At 34.2% G+C, this 24,291-nt stretch overlaps 2 protein-coding genes across 2 annotated transcripts in view; both read left to right on the top strand.

Annotated features, from left to right (window-relative positions):
• Positions 1 to 24,291, top strand: part of TTN (titin) — a 408,614-nt gene that overhangs the window by 110,413 nt on the left and 273,910 nt on the right. The window lies entirely within an intron of this gene.
• The window catches only part of LOC141509704 (titin-like), an 81,424-nt gene that overhangs the window by 1,242 nt on the left and 55,891 nt on the right, over positions 1 to 24,291 (top strand). Inside the window, exons 4-30 of the mRNA XM_074219434.1 lie at positions 11 to 289; positions 396 to 674; positions 825 to 1,112; positions 1,224 to 1,511; positions 3,916 to 4,197; positions 4,510 to 4,788; positions 5,165 to 5,446; positions 5,619 to 5,897; positions 6,527 to 6,814; positions 7,081 to 7,359; positions 7,467 to 7,745; positions 7,837 to 8,115; positions 8,993 to 9,280; positions 9,492 to 9,779; positions 11,127 to 11,417; positions 12,770 to 13,057; positions 14,150 to 14,242; positions 14,384 to 14,669; positions 15,190 to 15,373; positions 17,262 to 17,351; positions 17,449 to 17,716; positions 17,814 to 18,074; positions 21,050 to 21,259; positions 21,345 to 21,422; positions 21,526 to 21,552; positions 22,169 to 22,228; positions 22,362 to 22,445. Coding sequence (XP_074075535.1) covers positions 11 to 289; positions 396 to 674; positions 825 to 1,112; positions 1,224 to 1,511; positions 3,916 to 4,197; positions 4,510 to 4,788; positions 5,165 to 5,446; positions 5,619 to 5,897; positions 6,527 to 6,814; positions 7,081 to 7,359; positions 7,467 to 7,745; positions 7,837 to 8,115; positions 8,993 to 9,280; positions 9,492 to 9,779; positions 11,127 to 11,417; positions 12,770 to 13,057; positions 14,150 to 14,242; positions 14,384 to 14,669; positions 15,190 to 15,373; positions 17,262 to 17,351; positions 17,449 to 17,716; positions 17,814 to 18,074; positions 21,050 to 21,259; positions 21,345 to 21,422; positions 21,526 to 21,552; positions 22,169 to 22,228; positions 22,362 to 22,445 — 6,177 coding nt within the window. The remainder of the gene's footprint in view (positions 1 to 10; positions 290 to 395; positions 675 to 824; positions 1,113 to 1,223; positions 1,512 to 3,915; positions 4,198 to 4,509; positions 4,789 to 5,164; positions 5,447 to 5,618; positions 5,898 to 6,526; positions 6,815 to 7,080; positions 7,360 to 7,466; positions 7,746 to 7,836; positions 8,116 to 8,992; positions 9,281 to 9,491; positions 9,780 to 11,126; positions 11,418 to 12,769; positions 13,058 to 14,149; positions 14,243 to 14,383; positions 14,670 to 15,189; positions 15,374 to 17,261; positions 17,352 to 17,448; positions 17,717 to 17,813; positions 18,075 to 21,049; positions 21,260 to 21,344; positions 21,423 to 21,525; positions 21,553 to 22,168; positions 22,229 to 22,361; positions 22,446 to 24,291) is intronic.

Consider the following 24,291-nt stretch of genomic DNA (forward strand, 5'->3'; position numbering starts at 1 on the left):
TTTGCTATAGAACCAGCAACATTTGTGAAAAGATTAACTGACTTCAGCGTCGAGGCTGGATTCCCCATAGTTCTTGAATGTACCTTTGCGGGGACCCCTCCTATTTCAGTGAACTGGATAAAGGACAACTACTCTCTTTCTCAGTCTCCAAACTGCAGTATTACTATGACAGAAAAATCTTCCATCCTAGAGATTCTTGACAGCACAACAGAAGATTATGGACAATACAGTTGTCTGATTGAGAATGAGGCTGGTCAGGATATTTGTGAATCTTTGGTCTCTGTCTTAGGTTTGTTGACTGTCACCTCTTTCTATTTTACTTACCTTTCTTTACAAATAGAGCTTCATTCTTTTCATTGGTTTGGTAGACTGATTACAATCTTTTTATGCTATAGAACCACCTTACTTTCTTGAACCACTGGAACACATTGAAGTGGTCCTTGGAGAGTCTGCTACTTTGCAATGCCAGGTAGCTGGAACCCCAGAAATCAAAATATCTTGGTATAAAGAAGATACAAAACTAAGATCAGCTCCTGCATATAAAATGTCTTTCAAAAATAATATTGCTTCCCTTGTAATCAACAAAGTGGACCATAGTGATGTTGGAGAATATACCTGCAAGGCAGAAAACAGTGTTGGGGCCATTGTTTCATCAGCTGTTCTTGTTATTCAAGGTGATGATAACTTTGTGCTTAAACAAATCAAGTGCTTAGTAGCATGTTAACATATTTAATGTTTTAATAGACATCAAAGGCAAAATGAACAAAAATAATTCTGAGTTTCTCTTCTTTGGCAAATGAGAATTATTTTTAATTTCATTCCAGAACGCAAACTTCCACCTACCTTTGCAAGGAAACTGAAGGATATTCAGGAAACCCTTGGCTTCCCAGTTGCATTTGAATGCCGTATCAATGGTTCAGAACCCATTCAGGTGTCTTGGTACAAAGATGGGGTGCTCATAAAAGATGACCCTAACATACAAACATCTTTTATCCATAATGTTGCAACTCTCCAAATCTTGCAAACTGAAAAGAGTCATATGGGTCAGTATAATTGTTCAGCTTCTAATCCTCTAGGAACTGCTTCATCTAGTGCCAAGCTCATTCTCTCAGGTGGGTAGCTCAAGGTATATTTCCCCTAAGAAGAATGTTTTCAAATCACAAAGGAACTATTAAATAATAATAAAACTCACCACTATAATCATATATTCTTAATGTTTTCAGAGCATGAAGTACCACCCTTCTTTGATCTAAAACCTGTATCAGTAGATCTTCCTCTTGGAGGAAGTGGTTCCTTTAAGTGCCATGTAACCGGCACAGCACCAATTAAAATCACCTGGGCCAAAGATAACAGGGAGATTCGTCCTGGAGGCAACTATAAGATGACTTTGTTTGAAAACACAGCCACTTTGACAGTTCTCAAAGTAGCCAAAGGAGATGCTGGACAATATACTTGTTATGCAAGCAATATTGCTGGAAAAGACTCTTGCTCAGCTCAATTGGGTGTACAAGGTATACTACTACATACAATATAGTATTGTTTTCTTTGTTTTAAGGTATATTTTAGAGCATGCTTTTTTAAAACATCGTGTTTTAGTATTGTCAATTTGTTGCTGTTCAGTTGTTTCAATTGTATCCAATTCTTCAAAACTCCATTTGGAGTTCTCTTGGCAGAGATATTGAATAGTTTTCTATCTCTTCATCCAGTTCATTTTACAGATGAGGAAACTGAGACAAAATAGAATTAAGTGACTTGCCAAGGTTCATACAGTTAGTAAATATCTGAGGCCAGGTGTAAATTTATATCTTCCTTAATCCAGGTCCAGCGCTCTACATACTGTGTCACCTAGCTCTGCCCCAGTGATGTGTGTGTGTGTGTGTGTGTGTGTGTGTGTGTGTGTGTGTGGTGTGTGTGAAGGAAGGAAGGAAGAAGGGAAGGAAAATTTATTAATCCTATAATGTGCTGACTATTAAGCACCTATTATCTTCTAAGTGCCTTATAAATATTATCTAATTTGATCTTCACAATAATCCCAGAAAGTCTGTACTAATATTATCCCCATTTTACAGTTAAAGAAACTGAGATAGACAGAAGTTAAGTGACTTCCCAGAAACACATAACTGGTAATTATTTGAGGACCAATTTGAACTCAGATCCTCCTGACTTGGTACCCAGAACTCCTTCTCCTGTTACACTTGGCTGGCCCATCTGAAGGATTCCAAATGAGGATGGATGGATAGATGAATGGATACATGAATGGATAGATGGATGGATAGATAGACAGACAAATAAGTAGATATAGGTAGGTAGACAGATAAATAGAGATATAGAGATATACACAGACATAAATATATAGACAGACATATAGATAAATAATTAGATATAGAGAAACAGATATATGTGTGAATAGAGGTGTAGATAGAGAAAAAGATAGATGTGTGAATAGATAATAGTATATATAGAGGTGTAGAAAGAGATGATAGGTGGTTGATTAGATAGACAGACAGACAGACAGACAGACAATTTAGTAGTTCAGTATGGAAAAACAAAGGTAGAGAGAAAATATGAATGAAAATAATCTTTGACATCATAAAAAGTATGGAGATGGCACAGAGGTTGATTACCAAACCTCAAGTATATTAGAACTCCCAATTCTTAAAGTGTGAGAAAGTTTCTTTTAGATTACCTAAAAGAATTTCTTTAATCAATGGATTTGGTAAATAAATGGAATTCTTTACTATAATTAAGTAGCACAGCATGAAAGTTAAAATAGGATGATAGATAAATTATAAAAAGGATTATTACTATTACTCCCTTAACCTCTTTTTCTAATTGAGGGCAGCTAAGGATAAAACTATGGAATTTTTATAAGTGATCTAGAGCTCATCTAGTTGAATCCCCTTGTATTTTATTGATATGGAAACTGAGGTGGAGGAATAAAATAATTTGCTCATACATTGGTATGTTAGAGGATAGAACCAGGATTCCTTACTCCCAGTTCTTTATACTATATTGTCTCTCCTGGTGGGTGGGAGGATCAGAGGGGGTCGGCTAACAGAGCTACAAAATATTTGCTAAGGACAGAATCTTAGTCTGAAAGAATCATTGACCTGAGCAAGAATAGCATGTCTTATGATCTCTTATAAATGCCACCATATTAAGGCTTACTCATATTTCAGCCACTCAGTCTCTCTATGACAGCAGCGTATCATTGTAATCTTCCTATGCCTCTATTGTGTCCATAATGTATATTCCCACATAATAATAACACCTACCTCCCAGGGCTGTTGTGAAGATCAAATGGAATAATAGCTATAAAGCACTTTGCAAACCTTAAAGTAAAGGTACAAAACTGTTAGTTATTATTACTAATACTATTATTATCAGAAAAGGAATATTTTACCTTATAAAGTTTCTTTAGAAATGTGAGGCTTTATGAAAATGGTTATTTTGAAGGTAGAATAATGAAATCTGTGAAGCAATATAGGACAGAAAATTTTACTTCTTAGGTAAATTCAAGTAAGAAGTATTTACTTCTTAAGTAAATTCTTAAAATTTTCCATCAGTGGGTTAAGCTATAAGAATTTTTAAGTGCCTATTCTGTTCATACAAAGGAAAGCATATTATTTGTTGGTTATTGTTTCGACAAATTTCTTTTCATGTTCTGCTTGGTATGTGTTCTTAGAATTAATATCTATTGTATCATGTTTGTTGTATTTTGTTCTTATTAAATATCATCTAAGAGATGCTGAACAATAGGACAAAATTTAGGGGGGGGGGAGTAATTCTTTCTTCTCCCCCCTGCCCCCACTAAGATGAAGTGATTTGTCTAAACTACAGAGGAAATTCTGTTACTGCTTAAGAATGTCTGTGCTCCTGAATCCCTTAACCCTTGTTATTCCCTCAATGGTACAGAACCACCCCGGTTCATTAAGAAGCTAGAACCTTCAAGAATCATGAAAGAGAATGACTCTACAAGATATGAATGTAAAATAGGAGGATCTCCAGAGATTAAAGTATTGTGGTACAAAAATGAAACTGAAATCCAACCCAGTGAAAAATATAAAATGTCTTTCATGGATTCGGTGGCAGTGATTGAAATGCATAACCTCAGTGTTGAAGACAGTGGGGACTACACATGTGAAGCTCACAATGCCGCTGGCAGTGCAAGCAGCAGTACATCATTGAAAGTGAAAGGTCAGAGCTCAAGCAAACTTTGTCTCTATCCATTTATGATCTACTCCCATTGGCTACCTTTGTCTTCTTCCTTCTAGTCTCTCCTCCCATTGTCTACTTTAGTCTTCTATCCAAGCTCTCCTCCTCTTGGCTACCTTTCTTCTCCAATATTCACAACTTTGCTAGAATTTTTTTTCTTTTTGTCTTTGACTTTTTTCTCCCTTTATCTTTTTTTGTCTTTGATTTTTTTGGTCAAATCTTATTTCAGACATTACCTTTAGAGAACCCATCTTAATTTCCACCATCAATTTCAATTCAAATATCTCTTTTTAGAACCCCCAGTCTTCATCAAAAAGCCTCATGCCATTGAGACCCTGAAGGGTTCTGATGTTCATCTTGAATGTGAGCTTAAAGGAACTCCCCCATTTCAAGTTTCATGGCATAAAGACAAAAGAGAACTTAGAAGTGGCAAGAAGTACAAGATAATGTCCGAGAACTATCTTACTAGCATTCACATTCTTAATGTTGACGCTTCTGACATTGGGGAATATCAATGTAAAGCTGCCAGTGATGTGGGGAGTGACACTTGTGTAGGCTCTATTGTATTAAAAGGTTAGTCTGACTTCTCTCCTTACTTCTCTTTTATTTCCTTACCCCTACCCTTGTTTGTTCCCTAGCCCCTTGACCCTACCTAACATCCTCTAGCTTTCCTTTTCCTTGGGCTATATTTATATTTCTTCTTTGCAGATTAAACTCTGACAGATAATCCTGTTCATTTGGGCACTCAGATCCTCTGAGACCAGGGTGAGGGGGATATAGGATTGGTGAATTCCACTTCTGACAGTATAGTCTCTCATCCTCAGTATAACCAGTTACAAACCACTAGTGTGTTAACCCTTTTATTCATGATGTCAATATAAAATGCTCTCCTTATGATTTTTTTCTTTTTATATACTATTTTAACCACATATTACCTCTTTTCCATTAGCACCACCAAGATTTGTAAAGAAGCTAAGTGACTTTTCTGCCATAGTTGGAGATCAAGTTCAATTGCAGGCTGTCATAGAAGGTCCTGAGCCAATTTCGGTAGTGTGGTTCAAAGACAAGGGGGAAATTGTTCGAGAGAGTGATAAAGTGTGGCTCTCCTATTCAGACCACACTGCAACTCTACAGCTGACCAATGCTGAGCCAGCCAATGCTGGAAAGTATACTTGTCAGATCAAAAATGATGCTGGAATGCAGGAGTGCTTTGCAACCCTCTCAGTTCTAGGTTAGTATTTCCATGTTTATATCCACATACAAATATTGTTAAAAATACCTCAAAATTGATATAGCATCATCAAATATATGCCTATATTAGAACATATGAGTTCATAATATAACTGTCTGGCTTTACCAACATTAACAACTTTTAAATGTGATGTGGTTGCATCTCATTTCAGAACCAGCAGTCATTGTAGAGAAGCCAGAATCAGTCAACGTTACATCAGGAGATACTTGTACCCTCGAATGCATAGTAGCTGGTACTCCAGAGCTCATTACCAAGTGGTTTAAGAATGGAAAAGAATTGACTAGTGACAACAAGTACAAAATAAGTTTTTTCAACAAAGTGTCCGGTCTTAAGATTATTAATGCAGCACCAAATGACAGTGGTGTATATACTTTTGAAGTGCAAAACAGTGTTGGGAAAGATAGCTGTACAGCTTCAGTTCAAGTTTCAGGTTAGTTGGTTTCATTTTCATTAATTATTATTCTACTGTTCAGAATTTACCTTGCTTCTTTTGAAGAAAAATTCAGTTCCAGCCAATTCAGCACTTAATTAAATTCTTGTTATGTATTAGGCACTGTTCTAGTTACTAAATATGAAAAAAAGAAAAAGAAAAAATATTAGACCCTACTCTCAGAGAGATTGTATCTATGTAAAAGAAACCCATTTCAATAAGGACATGTGTGTCAATATCCTTGGGGTTATCAAAATTTGAGTTGATCTACATGAAAGAAATGAGAAAAAAAACATTTTAAAGAGTTTAGTGCCACTTTTCTTCCTGAATGATCAGAACAAAATTCTTGGATGGTCTATTACATTCATGATATAGCATCTCTTCATCTATTGAAAAGAGAAAGAACAAGAATAACTATCACTGTAAATGAAATCTTGGGAAATCAAACCATTAGCTTCTTCGGCTTAGTGTTTGAGGCTTCTGATGTTATATATCTCTTATGAATTCTTCTATGCTAAGGCAAATGGTGTGAATCAAAGTAAAAGACCTTTTAGCAAAAAAGATAGAAATTCTCTTTTTTGAATCTTTTTTTAAAACCCTTTGCCACTCTTTGCTTTTCCCTTATTTAGATCGAATCGTGCCTCCATCTTTCACAAGGAGATTGAAAGAGACAAATGGTTTATATGGTTCCTCTGTTGTAATGGAATGCAAAGTCTATGGATCACCTCCAATTTCTGTCACCTGGTACCACGAGGGAAGTGAGATCCCCAGTGGAAGAAAGTACCAGACTACCCTAACAGATAATACTTGTTCTCTGACTGTGAATGCTCTTGAGGAATCAGATGAAGGGGATTATACCTGTATTGCTACAAATGTTGCTGGATCTGATGAATGTAGTGCAGCCTTGACTGTAAGAGGTTAGTAAAAAAAAGATAAGATAGATCATTTAAAAGAATCTGTAAAAAGGTTAGTAAAAAAAAGAAAAAGGGGGAAAAGATAAGATAGATCATTTAAGAAGAATATGATTCAATTTCAGCATTATCTCTTCCTTCTTTTATACTGTATTTATTGGGCACTTGATATGCTTAAGGCCCTTTTTCATGCTATGTGGCTTATAAAGTGTTTTCATTACTTTCTATCATACAAATATTAATCTTTTTTATATACATCTCTGTGTGTTTAGAACCACCCTCTTTTGTTCAAAAGCCTGATCCTATGGACGTTCTCACTGGAACCAATGTAACTTTCACAAGTATTATTCGAGGAACCCCTCCTTTCAATGTTAGCTGGTTTAAAGGGAGCACTGAACTGGTACCAGGAAGCAGATGTAATGTTTCTTTTGACGATTCAGTGGCTGAACTGGAGCTGTTTGATGTAGATACATCCCAGAGTGGAGATTACACTTGCATCGTTAGTAATGAGGCTGGCAAAGCTTCTTGTACGGCACATCTTTATGTAAAAGGTTGGTACCTTTTATGCCTTCTTCCGTTTAAAAATTTTCCATATGTCTGTGTATGTATGTGAATATGCATGTGGGATTGACCTGTCATTTTGTCTCATTCTCTCTAGCTCCAGCCAAATTTGTGAAGAGGCTAAATGATTATAGCATAGAGAAAGGGAAGCCATTGATTCTGGAGGGTAGCTTCACTGGAACACCACCCATTTCAGTCACATGGAAGAAGAATGGCTTAAATATAACTCAGTCTCAAAAATGTAGCCTGACTGCCACAGACAAATCTGCTCTCCTAGAAATTCCTAGCAGCACAGTGGAAGATGCAGGACAATACAACTGCTACATTGAGAATGCCTCTGGGAAAGATTCTTGTTCTGCACAAATATTGATATTAGGTGCATCCCTATAACATATTTCATCTTTTTAGGACTTATGCCCATTCTCTAGAGTTTTTTTTACCATTAATCCTCTTCCCCTGTGTTTCAGAACCACCCTATTTTGTAAAACAAATGGAGCCTGTTAAAGTAACCGTGGGAGATTCTGCCTCCTTGCAATGCCAAGTTGCTGGCACCCCTGAAATCACAGTGTCTTGGTACAAAGGAGATACAAAATTAAGAGCCACTTCTACCTTCAAGATGCACTTCAGAAATAATGTTGCTACATTGGTTTTTAACCAAGTCAGCATTAATGACAGTGGAGAATATATCTGCAAAGCCGAAAACAGTGTAGGAGAAGTGTCATCATCAACTTTCCTTACTGTTCAAGGTGAGTATTTTAAAAATTAATGAAGCACTTCCTTCCTGTGAGCTACATATAAGTTGTCTCATTAGAGCCTTCTTTCTTAATATCATTTTTTTAAGTACTGGCTAGAATGAAGCACTTAATAACTGCATCATCTAATCTATTTCCCTGACAGCTCCCCAAACCTTTTAAAAGAAAGATGACAATTCATAATTTAATTTGGAATTAGGATATAATTACTCACTCACATAATAATTTGTGGGAAAAATGATCCTCACAAGTTTATTAATTTAGAGCTCTAAGTTTCAACCAGTCTAAGCCTCATTTTAAAAAGACAAGAAACTCAGGACCATAGAAATAATTGCATCAAAGATTTTAAAGCTATGAGACCTTTGCAGATGAGGAAATTAAGATGCAAATCACTTACCCAGTGTTATGCAAATATTAAGTTTCTAAGATGGAATTTGAATCTAGAGCTTCCTTGCTCCAAGTTTAATGCTCTATATATCCCAAAGTCATATAGGTAGTGACTGGCAGACACCGGTATTCAAATCCAAGATGCCTAACTACAAAGTTAGCACTCATCCTACTTTACTGTGCTTTATTTTAAATCCATAGCCTCTAAAATTGATCCCTTTTCCCATAAGTTGGCCCAAAGATAATGAACTATCTCTTCCTTGAAGCCATTTTTCCCTAGTTAGCCTTCAATTTTATATTCCACAACTTTAAAATTGACCTTAAAGTGAAACTTTGAAACAAGATAGCATACATTGCTTAGGCCAACTCAAAGGAACGTTATAATGCTTCTGTAGGGAGTTCATTTTCTGTGCTAAGTTTATGAGAGGGTTTGCTGTATTTGAAAACATCCAGTCGTTCATTGTCTGATTCTTTTTCCTTATAGAGCAAAAACTTCCACCTTCATTTTCTCGACAATTGAGAGACATTCAAGAAACTGTTGGCCTACCAGTTATATTTGAATGTGCAATAAATGGCTCAGAACCTATTCAAGTATCTTGGTTTAAAGATGGCAAACCTTTGAGAGACAGTCAAAATGTGCAGACTTCATTTTTAGATAATGTAGCAACACTGAATATTTTCAAGACAGATAAGAGCCTTGGGGGTCAGTATACCTGTACAGCTACAAATCCTATTGGATCTGCCAATTCCAGTGCCAGGCTCATCCTCACAGGTGAGTGAATTTAAAAAAAAATGTTCCCTATTTAATAAACAATTTAAAAAAGATATGCGTGATTGTATATATGTATGAATACATACGTATACAGACACACACACACACACACACACACACACACTCACCTTGGTAATAAGGAGATATTTTTACAAACCAATATTTTATGTAAATATAAAGACTGAGAATGTTTTTATTATCTGATTTACAGAAGGAAAGAATCCACCTTTCTTTGACATACCAGTTGTCCCAATTGATGCTGTTGTGGGAGAAAGTGCTGACTTTGAATGCCATGTTACTGGAACACAACCAATTAAAGTTGCCTGGGCCAAAGATAACAAGGAAATACGGAGTGGAGGAAACTATCAAATTAGTTACCTGGAGAATACTGCTCATTTGACTATTGTCAAAGTTGACAAAGGAGACTCTGGACAGTATACTTGTTATGCTGTGAATGAAGTTGGAAAGGATTCATGTACAGCCCAACTTAACATTAAAGGTAAAGCAGGCTCAGATTGGGTGACACAGCACAGTCATTTTATATTTCATCCTAATGATGGGTCATTTATGACACAGACAAAGAAGTCGAGGATATCAGCTCTGCAAACTGAATAGGAATAAGCATTGGCTAGAATGGAATTGGTTGAGTTTGGAAGCTCTGATCTACAATAGGGCTGAAACCAAAAAAGCATCTTAAGCTAGATCCATAACCAAGATAGTGAACCCCTGGGAGCAAAGCCTTCTCACAGAGTCTAAGCAATGGCCAAAGTGGCCCAACTTGGGAAAAATGGACAAGATTAAAGTACAGAAGTATAGAGTGGTCTCTATACTTCCAAACTGGACAAGATATAGAGGGGAAAATGATAAGCATTGGTTAAAACAATATATAAGAAACCATTTAGGATGCCCCAAATCTCTTGCATAGTAGTTTATTTATTGTTTAAATAGAAATAGTTTTAAACTATTAAAGCTTAAAATTTCATTAAACTATTTTAAACCCATATTAAATTATTTAATAAGCCTATTTGGCAAAATCAATCCTATATTCTTTACCCCATTTTTCTAAAATTTTGCATATAGTAGTCTATAAATTTTATTAAAATTGTTTTAAAAACATTTTCCCTTTCTTATTAAATTTCTATTTCTTGAAATTATAGCTTTATGCAGCTCATAGTCAAAATGCAAATTTACATAAACCCATGGTGGATAAAGGATGGGCTAGGATAAGGCTAGAAGAAGGCTAAATTGCATTTTCTTCCTGGAAGACTTTCTCCCTTGCCTTGCCTACCTTGATCTGGAATATGCTTTGGCCCCTGTCAGAAGTATATAAACTTGGGATAGAATACTAGGTAGTGCAGTAGATAGAGCACCAACCCTGATACGAAAGGGACCTGAGTTCAACTCCAGTCTCAGATACTTGCTAGTTCTGTGACTCTGAGCAAGTCACCCAACCTGATTTCCTCCAAAGACAAGAGGTATAGAAACTTTCTACAGGAGGGTATTTCCATCCCAAACTACCATACTCCCACTCTTGATTTTCCTCTCTACAAATGTTTTTCTTTGCCTTCCAATCAGCCCTAGCAATAGCATTTCTTTCAATCATAGACCATCATTTTGCCCTAGACTAGCTTTCTCCCCAAAGCTATGTCCAGAGATTCCTTCCTCCTCCTTTATCCCCACCTGCTCCAACTGCAAAAATAGTATATTAGAGCTCTGAAGGGAAGTTAGTTTATGCTTAGGGAGCAGATGCAATGAGATGATTTCTGAGACATTGGTAACATTGATGAGTCTTTTATCAAAGATCTGCTTTCCCATCCCTTATTGTTTGTGGCGCAATTTCTTACAGAACGGCTAACACCACCAAGTTTCACTAAAAAACTCTCTGAAACAGTAGAAGAAACAGAAGGAAACTCCTTCAGACTTGAGGGCCGTGTTGCTGGTTCCCAACCAATAACTGTAGCTTGGTATAAAAATAACATGGAGATCCATCCAAGTGCTAATTGTGAAATATCATTCAAGAACAATACCTTATTGCTACAAATTAAGAAAGCTGGGATGTCTGATGCTGGTTTGTATACTTGCAAAGTGTCCAATGACGCTGGATCTGCTCTGTGTACTTCTTCAATTGTTGTCAAAGGTCAGTTTGCTTCAGACCTTATCTCATATTTTATTCACTCATTTATTGCCTATTAATAGGCCTTTTGCTGACTTTAAGTTTTGCAAAAAAAAGCTATGTATTCTTTAAAAGGGTTATTATGAGTTTACCTATAATGTTTTTAAAATACCCACTCTTTCCATTAGCTTAATGTTGTCCTGTAAAGTATATATCATTCAATAAAAACAGGTCAAAGTTTGAACCATTATAGCTCATGTCCCAAAATAACTTTTGCTACATTACAGATTGAAGTCACAATAATGCATGCACAAATAACACATACTTTTCTAGTGAATATATTTTTGTCATTATGTAAATTTTATAAATTGTTCAACTGCCTATTATTACTTCAGGCAAATTTATTGGATGTTGAAGAATAACATTTTAAAAGGAAAGAATAGATGTTATATTATTTTGCATGCTAATTTTTTGAGCATCATTATGCTAAGTAATGCAAATATGGTACTGGCCTTTACTATGAACTTCCTGGGAATCATATCATATCATATTACTGGTGTTTGCACATATTAATAATATGTATTTATGCTAATATCTCCAAACTAGGAGTTTATTAGGAAATTCTTCTTTACATTTACACTGACACACAAAAATTGGATTTTAAGTGTGATAGAACTGCATGAAGTCATCTATCATAAAAACAAAAAACAAAACAAAATTTCAGTAATCTGAAAACCCATATGCTAATATTTCTGCTTCTTTGAAGTTTATCTCCATCTCCTAAAAAGAATTATAATAATATTTATAATATAAATGCCAGACCAATGGAATTGTTTCTCTTGGAGACTGAGCTTAAAATTCTAAGTTTAATTTGTCTTAAATACTCCAAAAATGGCCATAACTGAATAAATGAGAATTAACAAAAGAGAAAGAACTCAAGCACAGGGATGTATCTGAGAACCTCAATTATTTGAATTTTGGATTTTTGCTTCTTAATGTTTATAGAAGAATTACTAGTAGATTCAACAGCATGTAGAGTTCAGCAAAAATTCATATTATTTATAACATGTTGTGAAGGCATTAAGAATAGTATAATATTTGCAATACTTGGTCAATGTGCATGTACTTGGTCAACTTTTTGTATACAATAATATTTGAATTTCATCTGTTACTACATTTCTGTTCTTCAAACATCATCAACTTTAAGTGTTGCCTCTAAACAAAAATGAACAGTGAAAGCTACCCTTTTTTAGATAATTAAACCAACTGGAACTGTGTTTAGTGGCAATACTATTAGATTTGTCTACTCTTCTTTCTTGAAACTTGAAACACTCTTGCCTCTTTCTTTTCCTCACTAAAATACTTTGCAATTCCAGAGCCTAAAAAACCACCAGTATTTGATCAGCCTCTTACTCCAGTGACAGTAAATGAAGGGGAATTTTTACAACTCAGCTGCCATGTTCAAGGATCAGAGCCCATCAGGATTCAGTGGCTGAAGGGAGGTAGAGAAGTAAAACCTTCTGACAAATGCAGTTTCAGCTTTGCTAATGGGACAGCTGTTCTGGAACTAAAGGAAGTTACCAAAACGGAATCAGGAGATTATGTATGCAAAGCTTCCAATGTGGCTGGAAGTGACTCTTGTAAATCAAAAGTGACCATTAAAGGTACAGTAATCTCCAAACATCACTTTCCCATCACGTAAATATCTATTATTCAGTGTTTAGTATCACCAGGGTAACTTAAATATCAATTAAACAAGATTTTTAACATACCTTGTAAGGATCATAAGTATCAAGAACTCATTTTTCTTTGAGCTAAGTGAGTCAGTAAATAAACCTGCTATATACAAGTACTTTGCTAAACCCTGGAAATACAAAAAAGAAAAAAATATTCTCTGCTTTTAAGAAGCTCAGTCTAATGAGGGAGACAATATGCAAACAATTACATACAAATAATCTATATACAATATAAATTGATATAGTCAATATAAGGAAGGAACTGATATTAAATGGAAAGTTTTCTTGTAAAAGATGGGATTTTAACTAGGGACTTGAAGGAAGTTGGAGAAGCTAGGAGGTAGAGATGAAGAGGCAGAGAATACACAGCAAAGAGTCAGTGAAAATGCCCCAAGTTGGGAGATGGTTAATAGAAACTAGGTTCAATACTGTCAAAATATCTAAAAAAATTGAAGCCTAAGTATAATAATACTTATTCAAAAGTAAAATTTCCCAAAACCAATCAAGAAGAATCATAGTTTAAACACACTGGATAGAACCTAAAAAGCCATGGAATCCAAACTTTTCATTTTAGAAATGAGGAAATTGAGAGAAGTTGCCTAGGGTCACACAAATGGTCAGTGCCTGAGATGAGATACTGACAACTCAAGTCTTCCTGATTCCAAGGTTCAATAATCTATCCATTATTACATGATTAAAAAGAGAAACATTCAAAGCCTATAGTAATTGAAAGGCTTTACTTATAAAGTGATCCCTTGGAATTGTTACCAACCTATCTAAATATAAATTAAATATATATATATATATAATTATAATATATAATATATAATTAAATATAAAATCCTCTATGATTCATTTCATTTACATATGTGTTTAAATGTGTGTACAAATGGAGAAACAATGTGTATTTCTAAATCTTAAATATATATGCTATTTAAACTTACCTTAATATTAGAGTCTATTCATAAGGAGGAAAAAAATTGCTCTGAGGAAACTATAACATTAAAATTTGTTTTGCAGATAAACCAGCTGCCATACCAACAGCTAAGAAAGCAGCAGTAGATGGAAAACTCTTCTTTGTTTCAGAACCACAGAGCATCAGAGTCATAGAAAGTAAGTCATGGATCCAAGCTTTGCATCCACACATGCTTGTTCTTATATGGAAAAAAAAAAACTTCATATAGATTTATTTTAAGATTAACAGGTAGATTTCAGAAAACTCAATAAGGACCCATTTTTATTCTTGTTTGTCAGAAACCACTGCAACATTCATTGCCAAAGTTGGAGGTGATCCAATCCCAAATGTTAAATGGACAAAGGGAAAATGGAGACAGTTGAACCAAGGAGGCCGTGTCATTATTCAACAGAAAGGCGACGAAGCAAAACTGGAAATTAGGGATACTACAAAAACTGATTCAGGATTATATAGATGTGTGGCATTCAATAAACATGGTGAAATTGAAAGTAATGTTAACCTACAGGTGGATGAAAGGAAGAAACAAGAAAAAATTGAAGGTGATCTTAGGGCAATGCTAAAAAGGTAAGTGTGAGCATATTTACTCTCAGGATAAAAAAAAATTGTTAATGGTTGTTCCATACATGGTCATTAAAGAGATTTGTGACCCTTACCCAAAAGGATTTAAGAGAGATAGAACAAAACAGTAGTTAACATGTTTCTTTATACATTAAATCAGTAAGAGATAAATACGAATTTATATTCATGTAGAAGCATAGCAAAAATGCTGATGGGAGCTATAGCAATTATGAGGAAATAATGGTTCGTTAGAATCAAATTGATTAAGGTCTTAAAGTATAACAAGCAGCAGTAGCAGACTATTCAAAGCAATACATCTTTATTTGCCTCCCTAAAGTACTACTGTAATGCTCATGTGGTATGGAGATAGTCTCTAACAAACTATAACATTGTCAATATAGATTAATTTCTCATAGGTCATTTCTCAGACCAGCAACAAACTGTATTAATCATTAAAGAAAAAGATGAGTGAACAAATGAATACTAGATATTTTACCTTTAATATCAACTTCCTTTTATAATTTAGGACTCCAATTCAAACAAAAGGATCTGGGGAAGAAGAGACTATTGATATCATGGAACTTCTCAAAAATGTTGATCCTAAAGAATATGAAAAATATGCCCGTATGTATGGAATTACAGATTTCCGGGGTCTACTCCAAGCCTTTGAATTGTTAAAGCAAAGTCAAGAAGAAGAAACACACAGATTGGTAAGTTCTCTTATGTTGAAAAAAATCATATAGATAAAGCCTAATAAAAATTATATATATATATATATACACATTACATATATTTGTGTATATATATGTATATTATATATACACATATAGCAAACATACATACATATATATATATATGGGGAGAGAGAGAGAGAGAATGTGGGGTTTAAACAGAATCACTACCAAAAACTACTTTGATGACTTATTGCAGCACAGAGAGAAGTCCCTTGGTTCTCAAAAGCTAGCAAAGCACAAAATCTGGTAGGATTCAGCAAGCTGGTATAGGTTTGAATACAATAGTGGACCAGATTAGCTAAGCTTGGAGAAGGAGCTCAGCAGAAATTTGCCTGGTTATGATTGGGGGAGAGGGGATGGTGTATATAATAGGCAATGGGAAGGAAGAAGTTGCAATCTGCATTCTTCGGGGACATATCTGCACAGTGAGAGAAATGATTTTTAATTACCAATGATCTGGGAAGATTCCGAGCTCTATAATCCTGATATTTCTATAGTTCTCATTACAAAATTCAGACTCTTAAAGGAATTGCTGATAATGACGGTGGATTGACTTTCTTAACTATCTTGTTCAGACCCTAAGCAGATGAGGAAGCCATTGTGCTCCACTCAGGTGGGGGTAACTTAGAAGGAAATGATATAATCAGAGTTCATAAGGGAAAGGTCCAGAACTTCATTGGATTATTCATTCTCTAATTAATTGTTACTAATTAGAGTCAATTGTCACCCTTAGGAACACTCATCTTCTAAGAGCCTATAATCCATGAACCCCACTGCCGTGATTGTCTTTAGCATTTGACAGTGCCGCAGACCTCTTCTTATTAAAGTGACTAATTACCTAGAAATAATGTCTCTCAAACTTTTTAAATATCATAACCTATGATCATAAATCTTTTGAAGAATCAAATTATTAAACAGGTTTTAGAAAAGGGTATGAGTTGAGTAGCAAGTTTTCCAGTTCCTAATATAATCAAATGAGTGGACATAGGAAAAGCACATTGCCAAACCTAAAGTGCTCTATGAATACTAGTTGTTATTATTAATATTATTATTATTATTATGAATCCATCAACAAGCATTTTTGAAGTGCTTTTTATGTGCAGGTATTAAGGTTTCCAAGGAGAGACAAAAATCTTCATGATCCTATTTGGTTCAAAGGAAAAAAGCAATGTATTAGGCAATAGCGGGCATTAGTTCTAGAATTGTCTCCCCCCCCCCAGTTAGTTATATAGGGTATGTGCAGCTTATTTTGCTGCTTAAACTGCACTAAGACTTTTGGGTCACTCTGTATAAGCTTTCTATATCATTTAATCTAATTAGACCTTAGTGCCTTCATCTGTAAAATGAAAGAATTGCACTTGATATCAATCAATAATTATTTATTAAGCATGGTGTGTGCTAGGCACTATGCTAAGTAATGAGGATATAGTTCAATCGTTTTTGGCAGTGTCTTCCCATTCATGATCCCATTTGGCAAAAGATGCTGGAGTAGTTGCCATTTCTTTCTGTAGCCCTTTTTACAGATGATGAACTAAGGTATACAGGTTAAGTGACTTGCTCAGGGTCACACAACTACTAAGTGTCTTGAGTTTGGATTTGAACTGGGTCCTCTTAATTCCAGGCTCACCCTCCCATTCCACTACTATAATAATGTAAGGCAAGTGATATCTCTGTAGCACTTACCTCACTGAGTTTAGGGAAGGATGGAGTGATATAATATATGTAAAGTATTGTATGAATGTCAATTATTATTGTAATTAAAATCACAGGGCCTTACTAAAGTGCATGAGGTTTAGAAACTGCAGAAAATAAAGTCAGCATTAAATTGTTTTCTTTCATGTAAAATACTTTGATGTTTCTTTAGGAAATTGAAGAAGTAGAGAAATCTGAAAAAGATGAAAAGGAATTTGAAGAATTAGTAGCATTTATCCAGCAAAGGCTGTCACAGACAGAGGTAATAAATAAATAAATAACTTCTTACAAAATAGGGTTGCATACTGAGGACTCTAAAATGAGATTAATAGTCCATTTAAATCTTTTTTTGTTCTCAGCCTGTCACACTCATCAAGGATATTGAAAATCAGACTGTTATAAAAGACAATGATGCTGTCTTTGAAATTGATATTAAAATAAATTACCCTGAGATCAAACTCTCCTGGTACAAAGGCACTGAAAAATTGGACCCCAGTCCGAAGTATGAAATAAGCATTGATGGTGATCGACATATACTTCGAGTCAAAAACTGTCAACTGAAAGATCAGGGCAATTATAGGTTGGTTTGTGGTCCACACATCGCTAGTGCAAAACTAACTGTTATTGGTAAGTAGATACAGTGTTTAAAAAAACATACAAAATCAATTTTTCATTGAATACATTGATATGATATCTATTAAAACTTCTTTTATGTTACTCATAGAACCTGCTTGGGAGAGGCATCTTCAAGATGTTACTGTAAAAGAAGGTCAGACCTGCACAATGAGTTGCCAGTTCTCTGTGCCAAATGTTAAATCTGAATGGTTCAGAAATGGAAAGATTCTCAAACCTCAACCTAGATATAAAACTGAAGTGGAACACAAAGTTCATAAACTTTCTATTGCAGATGTTAGAGCAGAAGACCAAGGCCAATACACTTGCAAGTATGAAGGTCTTGAAACATCTGCAGAGCTAAAAATTGAAGGTTGGTACAAGAAACTATTATTTTGAAGAAATATTATGTAACTATTGGTCAATATATGAAGAAGTGGTCAAGATTAGAAAATTGGGAAAGTTAATTTTTAATTATATAAAGATATGAATTTCCACAGGTAATTGCCTTTCCAGAGCTTGACACATTTTCTTAAATTTCATATGGCTAATTCAACAAAGAATAAAATTAGGGGTATGCTTATAAATGTTTAACAACTTGCTCTATAGAAGAAAAAATTCATGACATCCTTTTCAGTTTAATCTGCATGATTCTTTCATCCATTGTTTTCTTGTCTAAACAAGTAACAAAACATTAATCAAACCCTAATTTACAAAATTTACAAGGTATAAATTCTCATGATGAAATTATAATAAATCAACTTGCAGTTCCAGTATGGCCCTGATATTTTGGAATTCACAGAATTTGAGAATTTGAACTTTGGAAGGATCTTCAGTAATTACCTAAACCAATCAATATATAAAATTGGATCATTTTTTCTTCTGCCTGTTTTTCAAGGTTTTTTTTTTTTTAATGAGGCAGATTTCAGTTCAATTTACCTTGATTTTTCTAACACTGACCCAAAATGGAAAGGATTATTTTGTGAATTTTACCTAACAATGATAGAGAACTTAACTGTTTTCAAAATGCCTTATAAATATTATCTCATTTAAAGGTGAGCTCCTTCTCAATGGATATAGTTAAATCAAACTTGAATAACCAGCTTTGTGTGATGATTAAATGGGATCTCTGTATTCTGCAGTAGATTAAATTAAATAATATCACAAGTTCTTTGAATTCAAAATTCTTCCTTCATTTTTTAAAAATAAATGTTGGTTAGATAGCAAGCTATAAAGATTTTTGGGGAGGGTAGGTAGCAGAATGGATAGAGCACTGGTCCTGAAGTCAGGAAGCCCTGAGTTCAAATTTAGACTTAGGCACTTGATACTTAGTAGCTGTGTGACTGGGCAAGTCACTTAACCTCATTGCCTCATTTGAAAAAAAAATAAGAACCACTTGACTACAGGTTTCTGAGCCATATATGAACTGATAGTAGAAATCTAAAGGGGTTCCAGTCAGGAATTCAGGATTTCATTAACTTGAAGAAAGTTGACTATCTATAGTCTCCTAGGAGCAGGTTTAGACATACAAGACATTTTTATAGAAAAACTAATAACAAATATGAAAAGGTGAAGTATTACATATATATGGCAAAGGAATTATTTTAAAATGAGCAATAAGTTTAAAAAAATATTATTTCATTTAAGTTCTATAGTCTCATTTAAAAATTTTTTGAAGTAGATGTTTTTCAGTATTTTTGTTAGTGACTTTTTTTGGCATTTGTCCTATTTAAGGATATCTGAAATGCATTAATTTTTTCAAGAAATACTTCTATTGGGTTATATCCATTTCCTATATAAATTACTGTAATTCAAAAATATATAAATATTAAATTTACTATATAAATACTACCAAAAGTGCTACCATATTTGCAACAAAATGGTATAGTGAATAGAGGGCTGGGCCTGGAAGGAAGACCTAACTTCAAAATCTGGCCTCAGTGACTTAATAGCTGTTTGAGCATGGTCAAGTCATGTAAAATGTAAAGTCATGTAAAATGAGGATAATAGTAAAACCTCCTTCCTTGGGTTATTGTGAAGATCAAATGAAATAATAATTACAAAGAACTTAGTGCCTGGCACATAATGACAGCTATATGAATGTTAGCCATTATTATTTTAACAATAAAGTATTTAGTACAATAATTGAAAAGGCACTATATAGATACTTATTTCTTTTCCTCTTCCCTCTCCTTTTTTCATCTCCCTGAATCAGAGCTACATGATTACTCATTTGGACAAGTATTTCAACTTTATTAAGTAATTCCTTTTTTAATAGAAATTCAAAATATGTGAGAAATTTAGATTTCAAGTTTTTATTTTAGGCCCTTTACTATTCACCATCTATACTTGAAATTGTTGTTGTTCCATTGAATATCACTCTTATGATCCTGTTTTAGGCTTTTTTTTTTCTTGGCAAAGATAGTGGTTTGTCATTTCCCTCTCCAGCTCATTTTCTTGGCAAAGATAGTGGTTTGTCATTTCCCTCTCCAGCTCATTTTACACATGAGGAAACCAGGGTTAAGTGACTTGTCCAGGGTCACACAGCTAGGTATTATGAATCACATTTGAACTCAGGTCTTTCTGACTCCAGGTCCAGTGTTCTATTCACTGTACCATCTCACATTCAATAATATGTCACCAAAAAAGCCAACCAGAACATTTACCAGTTAATGAAGACTTGCTACCTTGTATGTTTAAGCTTAAGCTGTTATATACAATACTGATAAGAACAGCCTTTTCAAGCTTATAGTCCTAAGAAATGGCCTTGTCATATGTAACAGTCAAGTTTCTTCCCTGGTAAGATCTCACATCCAGGAAACTATATGCTGAAATTTTCAAGACTTGAAATGAATACAAAGTGAAAGTCATCTGGTCTCTGCATAATCATTTAAATGGTCTGAAAGGGAATGTTGTGCAATCTACAAAAATTCATTTTAGGACAACTTCTGAGACCTAAATGGAGAAAAATGAAAAATCTTCAAATATGCAAATGAAAACATAATTCAGATTATATAATTTCTGCATATTCTTCTTTCATGAGGTCTATGTTTTCATATATCTTTAGGACTTCTCAGATCCTTCAAGTACCAGAAATCTCTATCTTGTTACCTTCATCTTGTCCTAAGACCTACTATGATTTCTTAATGCTTTCTAACATCAGTACTGTAGAAATGATCCTATTTTTGTCACATGAAATTGGGAAAGTGGATGAGAGAGGGTGTTTTGTACTTTTATTTTTTGTTTTCAATAATCTCATTAAAATAATGGGAAAATGTATCCATTTTCTATAGTGGGGGAAAGGTTCAACAGAATGTAATTGTGATTAATCTTGGTTTTTTAAAACAGCTGAGCCCATTCAGTTCACAAGACGCATACAGAATATTGTGGTCAGTGAACATCAATCTGCAACCTTTGAATGTGAAGTGTCCTTCGATGATGCCATTGTTACCTGGTACAAAGGGCCCACAGAACTGATCGAAAGTCAGAAATACAACTTTAGGAACGATGGCCGTTGCCATTATATGACCATCCACAATGTCACTCCGGATGATGAAGGTGATTTCATAATTTCCAGTGTAAATAAGGATTGCAAATTATCACAATAGCAGAAAACACATAACAAGATAATTCTTTTCCTCAGGTGTCTATTCAGTAATTGCTCGCCTGGAGCCAAGGGGTGAAGCTAGAAGCACAGCAGAGCTTTACTTAACAACCAAAGGTTAGGAAATAAGTCTCAACAGCTAATCCAAATTGTAGCATTTAAAACAACATCATTTCCTGTAGAATCACAATTCTAAATGTATTCTGTATCTCTCTTGTAGAAATTAAACTGGAATTAAAGCCACCTGGTAAGTTAAAAAAAACTGTCAAAGCTTGAATGTTATATACTTTTTAAAAATTCATGTAAACCTAACTCTGTCTAAATATTTTTAAATCTCAATTTCTGAAGTGTTGCAAAAATACATTTTATAATGTTTCTGAGAATTTTCATATTATAAAAATATAAACATATAAATTATTGTGAGTTTGAAAATCAAAGTACAGCATGATATCTAAGATTATCCTAGATTCTATATTTCATAATAATACAGATTAGTATTTTAGCAGGAAATAAAATGTAGCATGTGTTTGCAGAGAGTAGTCACATCTTAAAATGCAAGACATACTTCCATATACATACACATATATACACATTTGTATATCTACACAAAAGCACACACACACACACACACACACACACACACACACACACACACACTGATGTATACACGTTCATTTTTCAATAGTGTCTGACTCTTTATGACCCCATTTAGGGTTTTCTTTGCAAAGATACTGGAATGATTTGCTATTTCTTTCTCCAATTCATTTTAGGACATAGTTTTTGAAAACCGCTGATGATCAGATAAATCTTAATTTTATCATTGCAATATCTGTTTTATAATGCTTTACAATTTACTTTCTCAGATATACCTGACTCTAGAGTTCCCATTCCAACTATGCCTATCAGAGCAGTCCCACCAGAAGGTAAGATGATTTGTTCACCATCATATTTATATTTAGCCTACTTAGACCTTGAAAGAAGCTAGAGATTCTAAGGGGCAAAAATGAGTTAGGAAACTGAAATAATTTTATTGAGAATGGCTTGTATTTTCTTTAGAAATTCCTCCAGTTATGGCTCTTCCTCTTCTTGTTTCTGTACCATCACCAGAAGAAAAGAAACCACCAGGAAAACGCGTTGAAGGTATTACAACTTTTTAACCTAGAAGTCACAAAACATAATTGAACAGTAAGATGCTATTTTGTCCAGTAATTTTTCTGCTCTATTTGTCAAATAGTTCATATGCCTTTCCAAAATGAAATATATTTCTCAGGAATGAAATGTAAGAGTTTCAGCAGGATACAACATCTTTATAAGAACATAAACTAGACCCAGTCACATAAATTCTTCCTCTCTAGAAGAGGAGTCAGGAAAGCATTTAAAGAACCAAGGTTCCCCATTCCCTTCTACCCCCTGTAATCTCCTTAAAAAGATCCTGATAAATATATGCTTACAATGGATTTTGAGAGTAGTCTGGAAACTGGAAAACCTAGCAATATACTCCCAGGTGTCTTGGTTCATGTGTAGCAATTATATCTGATGCTACTTTCAAACTAATTAATCTGGAAATTAAATTTTAATCAAAATCCTCAAAGAAACTCAAGGTAACCAACTTTAATGGCCATGCAAAACACACTTACATATACGTATGCACATATGTATATATATATATATATATATTATATATGCATATGTATATAAACACACAAAAATATACACACAGTGATGCAAACATGCTCATTTTTTCAGTAGTATCTGATTCTTCATGTCCACTTTTGGGATTTTCTTGGCAAAAAGAAAGAAAGAAAGAAAGAAAGGAAGGAAGGAAGGAAGGAAGGAAGGAAGGAAGGAAGGAAGGAAGGAAGGAAGGAAGAAAGAAAGAAAGAAAGAAAGAAAGAAAGAAAGAAAGAAAGAAAGAAAGAAAGAAAGAAAGAAAGAAAGAAAGAAAGAAAGAAAGAAAGAAAGAAAGAAAGAAAGAATTTGCTTCTCTAGTTCATTTTATAGATGTGGGAAAAACAGAGTTAATGACTAGCCCAGAGCCACACAGTTAATAAACGTCTAAGGTCAGATTTGAACTCAGAAAGAAAATCTTCCTGACTTTGGATCCTATATACTATATACTACTATATACTGTGGCACCTAGATGCCTTAGATGTATACAATATATATGTATGTAATGTCTACACACACAATGTGTACACATTACATACATATTATATATATATATATGTATATATATATATATAAATAATGCTTTCTTATCTCTTTTTAAGCCTTAGGGTTGCTATCTTACTATCTGTTTCTTACACACACACACACACACACACACACACACACACACACACACATATATATATATATACACACATATTACATACAAGTCAACTAGGGAAGAGTAAAAGGATTGGTTTGAGGCAATACAATAGTATTAAATGTTACATCTAAATGTAAGTATGTATGAACATTTAAAAACACACATATACATATATATGTATGTATGTATGTATGTGTATAGATATATATATAAAAATAAAAAACACACATGTATTTAGGTATAAGACCAGAGGTGGGAATTCCTGGATCAATTAAGATTTTTCTTACTTAATTCTCAATTGAAAAGGCAAATTATTGATGTTAATTTATCCATTTTAATCAGCTAAAAAGTTAAATATCATAAAGTACACTTGACCCAAAAAAATATGCCATAGGATGGACTAGCAGAAAGAACACTGGATTTGGAATCAAAATATTTGAGTTGAGAGCCTAACTGTGCTACCTTCTGGCAGTGTTACTTTAGGCAAATTACTTCATCTGTCTGAGTCTCAATTTTTCACTCGTAAAGTTGGAGGGTTCTGCCAGATCATCTCTAAATCCCCTTTTTGCTCTTGAGCCTATGAGAATTCAATGAGAATTGTCAGAATACAGAAATCTTGCATCCTAGTGGCCATGTATTTGACGTGACACATTTATTCTGCACCTACTATGTACA

Source organism: Macrotis lagotis, chromosome 1 (genome assembly GCF_037893015.1).
Source record: "Macrotis lagotis isolate mMagLag1 chromosome 1, bilby.v1.9.chrom.fasta, whole genome shotgun sequence".
Taxonomy (NCBI): domain Eukaryota; kingdom Metazoa; phylum Chordata; class Mammalia; order Peramelemorphia; family Peramelidae; genus Macrotis; species Macrotis lagotis.